This window comes from Alosa alosa, chromosome 15, assembly GCF_017589495.1.
Source record: "Alosa alosa isolate M-15738 ecotype Scorff River chromosome 15, AALO_Geno_1.1, whole genome shotgun sequence".
Classification (NCBI taxonomy): Eukaryota; Metazoa; Chordata; class Actinopteri; order Clupeiformes; family Clupeidae; genus Alosa; species Alosa alosa.
The window spans coordinates 32,248,111-32,253,110 of record NC_063203.1 but is presented as its reverse complement, the minus strand read 5'-3'; the positions used below and the strand labels follow the sequence as shown (position 1 = coordinate 32,253,110).

The following is a 5,000-nucleotide window of genomic DNA, read 5'->3' as shown; positions in this document are numbered from 1 at the left end:
TAACCCTGTGTGTGTGTGTTTTTAGATGAGCTGGAGGAGATGTTAATCCTGTAGGGACGGTGCAGACTAACCCTGTGTGTGTGTGTTTTAGATGAGCTGGAGGAGATGTTAAAATCCTATAGGACGATTGCAGACTAACCCTGTGTGTGTGTGTTTTAGATGAGCTGGAGGAGATGTTAAATCCTGTAGGACGGGTGCAGACCTAACCCTGTGTGTGTGTGTTTTAGATGAGCTGGAGGAGATGTTAAATCCTGTGAGGGAGGAGACTAACCCTGTGTGTGTGTGTTTTAGGTGCAGACTAACCCTGTGTGTGTGTGTTTTAGATGAGCTGGAGGAGATGTTAAATCCTGTAGGGGCCGGTGCAGACTAACCCTGTGTGTGTGTGTTTTTAGATGAGCTGGAGGAGATGTTAAATCCTGTAGGGACGGTTGCAGACTAACCCTGTGTGTGTGTGTTTTAGATGAGCTGGAGGAGATGTTAAAATCCTGTAGGAATGGGTGCAGACTAACCCTGTGTGTGTGTGTTTTAGATGAGCTGGAGGAGATGTTAAATCCTGTAGGGACAGTGCAGACTAACCCTGTGTGTGTGTGTTTTAGATGAGCTGGAGGAGATGTTAAAATCCTGTAGGATGGTGCAGACTAACCCTGTGTGTGTGTGTTTTTAGATGAGCTGGAGGAGATGTTAAATCCTGTAGGGGCGGTACAGACTAACCCTGTGTGTGTGTGTTTTAGATGAGCTGGAGGAGATGGTAGGACAGTTACCCAGACTAACCCTGTGTGTGTGTGTTTTAGATGAGCTGGAGGAGATGTTAAATCCTGTAGGGGCGGTGCAGACTAACCCTGTGTGTGTGTGTTTTAGATGAGCTGGAGGAGATGTTAAATCCTGTAGGGATTTGCAGACTAACCCTGTGTGTGTGTGTGTTTTAGATGAGCTGGAGAGATGTTAAAATCCTGTAGGGACGGTGCAGACTAACCCTGTGTGTGTGTGTTTAGATGAGCTGGAGGAGATGTTAAAATCCTGTAGGGACGGTGCAGACTAACCCTGTGTGTGTGTGTTTTAGATGAGCTGGAGGAGATGTTAAATCCTGTAGGGACGGTGCAGACTAACCCTGTGTGTGTGTGTTTTAGATGAGCTGGAGGAGATGTTAAATCCTATAGGGACGGTGCAGACTAACCTGTGTGTGTGTGTTTTAGATGAGCTGGAGGAGATGTTAAATCCTGTAGGGGCGGTGCAGACTAACCCTGTGTGTGTGTGTTTTAGATGAGCTGGAGGAGATGTTAAAATCCTGTAGGGACGGTGCAGACTAACCCTGTGTGTGTGTGTTTTAGATGAGCTGGAGGAGATGTTAAATCCTGTAGGGACGGTGCAGACTAACCCTGTGTGTGTGTGTGTTTTAGATGAGCTGGAGGGAGATGTTAAATCCTGTAGGGGCGGTGCAGACTAACCCTGTGTGTGTGTGTTTTAGATGAGCTGGAGGAGATGTTAAATCCTATGGGGCGGGTGCAGACTAACCCTGTGTGTGTGTTTTAGATGAGCTGGAGGAGATGTTAAATCCTGTAGGGACGGTGCAGACTAACCCTGTGTGTGTGTGTTTTAGATGAGCTGGAGGAGATGGTGCAGACTAACCCTGTGTGTGTGTGTTTTAGATGAGCTGGAGGAGATGTTAAATCCTGTAGGGACGGTGCAGACTAACCCTGTGTGTGTGTGTTTTAGATGAGCTGGAGGAGATGTTAAAACCAGACTAACCCTGTGTGTGTGTGTTTTAGATGAGCTGGAGGAGATGTTAAATCCTATAGGGACGGTGCAGACTAACCCTGTGTGTGTGTGTTTTAGATGAGCTGGAGGAGATGTTAAATCCTGTAGGGACGGTGCAGACTAACCCTGTGTGTGTGTGTTTTAGATGAGCTGGAGGGAGATGTTAAATCCTGTAGGGGCGGTGCAGACTAACCCTGTGTGTGTGTGTTTTAGATGAGCTGGAGGAGATGTTGCAAATCCCTATAGGGTTTTAGATGTGCAGACTAACCCTGTGTGTGTGTGTGTTTTAGATGAGCTGGAGGAGATGTTTAAATCCTGTAGGGACGGTGCAGACTAACCCTGTGTGTGTGTGTTTTAGATGAGCTGGAGGAGATGTTAAAATGCAGACCAACCCTGTGTGTGTGTGTTTTAGATGAGCTGGAGGGAGATGTTATTAAATCCCTATAGGGATGCAGACCCTGTGTGTGTGTGTTTTAGATGAGCTGGAGGAGATGTTAAATCCCTGTAGGACGGTGCAGACTAACCCTGTGTGTGTGTGTTTTAGATGAGCTGGAGGAGATGTTTAAATCCTGTAGGGGCGTTGCAGACTAACCCCTGTGTGTGTGTGTTTTTAGATGAGCTGGAGGAGATGTTAAATCCTATAGGGACGGTGCAGACTAACCCTGTGTGTGTGTGTTTTAGATGAGCTGGAGGAGATGTTAAATCCTGTAGGGACGGTGCAGACTAACCCTGTGTGTGTGTGTTTTAGATGAGCTGGAGGAGATGTTAAATCCTGTAGGGACGGTGCAGACTAACCCTGTGTGTGTGTGTTTTAGATGAGCTGGAGGAGATGTTAAATCCTGTAGGGGACGGTGCAGACTAACCCTGTGTGTGTGTGTTTTTTAGATGAGCTGGAGGAGATGTTAAATCCTGTAGGGGACGGTGCAGACTAACCCTGTGTGTGTGTGTTTTAGATGAGCTGGAGGAGATGTTAAATCCTGTAGGGACGGTGCAGACTAACCCTGTGTGTGTGTGTGTTTTAGATGAGCTGGAGGAGATGTTAAATCCTGTAGGGACGGTGCAGACTAACCCTGTGTGTGTGTGTTTTAGATGAGCTGGAGGAGATGTTAAAATCCTGTAGGACGGTGCAGACTAACCCTGTGTGTGTGTGTTTTAGATGAGCTGGAGGAGATGTTAAATCCTGTAGGGGCGGTGCAGACTAACCCTGTGTGTGTGTGTTTTAGATGAGCTGGAGGAGATGTTAAATCCTGTAGGGACGGTGCAGACTAACCCTGTGTGTGTGTGTGTTTTAGATGAGCTGGAGGAGATGTTAAATCCTGTAGGGGCGACTAATTGCAGACTAACCCTGTGTGTGTGTGTGTTTTAGATGAGCTGGAGGAGATGTTAAAATCCTGTAGGGACGGTGCAGACTAACCCTGTGTGTGTGTGTTTTAGATGAGCTGGAGGAGATGTTAAAATCCTGTAGGGACGGTGCAGACTAACCCTGTGTGTGTGTGTTTAGATGAGCTGGAGGAGATGTTAAATCCTGTAGGGGATTGCAGACTAACCCTGTGTGTGTGTGTTTTAGATGAGCTGGAGGAGATGTTAAATCCTGTAGGGACGGTGCAGACTAACCCTGTGTGTGTGTGTTTTAGATGAGCTGGAGGAGATGTTAAATCCTGTAGGGACGGTGCAGACTAACCCTGTGTGTGTGTGTTTTTAGATGAGCTGGAGGAGATGTTAAATCCTGTAGGGACGGTGCAGACTAACCCTGTGTGTGTGTGTTTTAGATGAGCTGGAGGAGATGTTAAATCCTGTAGGGACGGTGCAGACTAACCCTGTGTGTGTGTGTTTTAGATGAGCTGGAGGAGATGTTAAATCCTGTAGGGGACGGTGCAGACTAACCCTGTGTGTGTGTGTGTGTTTTAGATGAGCTGGAGGAGATGTTAAATCCTGTAGGGGCGGTGCAGACTAACCCTGTGTGTGTGTGTTTTAGATGAGCTGGAGGAGATGTTAAATCCTGTAGGAATGGTGCAGACTAACCCTGTGTGTGTGTGTTTTTAGATGAGCTGGAGGAGATGTTAAATCCTGTAGGGGCGGTGCAGACTAACCCTGTGTGTGTGTGTTTTTTAGATGAGCTGGAGGGAGATGTTAAAATCCTGTAGGGACGGTGCAGACTAACCCTGTGTGTGTGTGTTTTAGATGAGCTGGAGGAGATGTTAAATCCTGTAGGGACTATGGGGATTGCAGACTAACCCTGTGTGTGTGTGTTTTAGATGAGCTGGAGGAGATGTTAAATCCTGTAGGGGCGGGGTGCAGACTAACCCTGTGTGTGTGTGTTTTAGATGAGCTGGAGGAGATGTTAAATCCTGTAGGGGACGGTGCAGACTAACCCTGTGTGTGTGTGTTTTAGATGAGCTGGAGGAGATGTTGTTAAACCCTGTAGGGCCGAGGAGATGTTAAACCCAGACCTAACCCTGTGTGTGTGTGTTTTTAGATGAGCTGGAGGAGATGTTAAATCCTGTAGGGGCCGGTGCAGACTAACCCTGTGTGTGTGTGTTTTAGATGAGCTGGAGGAGATGTTAAATCCTGTAGGGGCGGTGCAGACTAACCCTGTGTGTGTGTGTTTTTAGATGAGCTGGAGGAGATGTTAAATCCTATAGGGACAGTGCAGACTAACCCTGTGTGTGTGTGTTTTAGATGAGCTGGAGGAGATGTTAAATCCTGCTTAGGGCCAGTTGCAGACTAACCCTGTGTGTGTGTGTTTTAGATGAGCTGGAGGAGATGTTAAATCCTGTAGGGACGGTGCAGACTAACCCTGTGTGTGTGTGTTTTAGATGAGCTGGAGGAGATGTTAAATCCTATAGGGACGGTGCAGACTAATCCGTACACAGAGAACGCCACCACCCTCCACATCCAGATACCAGATTACAGTCAGCAGTGTGTACTCTTCCCCCCTTTTGACAAGGTACACACACACACACACACACACACACACACACACACACACACAGTCATACACACACACACACACAGTCACACACACAGTCATATACACACACACACACACACACACACAGTCATACACACACACACACACACACACACACACACACACACACACACACACACACACACACAGTCATACACACACACACACACACAGTCACACACACAGTCATATATACACACACAGTCATATACACACACACATACACACACACACACACACACACACACATCACACACACACACACTCATACACA

The 5,000-nt window shown here is 47.2% G+C and overlaps 1 protein-coding gene across 1 annotated transcript in view; it reads left to right on the top strand.

The window, feature by feature from the left end:
• pik3cb (phosphatidylinositol-4,5-bisphosphate 3-kinase, catalytic subunit beta) overlaps positions 1–5,000 on the top strand; it is a 57,817-nt gene that overhangs the window by 33,951 nt on the left and 18,866 nt on the right. Inside the window, 1 exon segment of the mRNA XM_048264089.1 lies at positions 4,572–4,702. Coding sequence (XP_048120046.1) covers positions 4,572–4,702 — 131 coding nt within the window.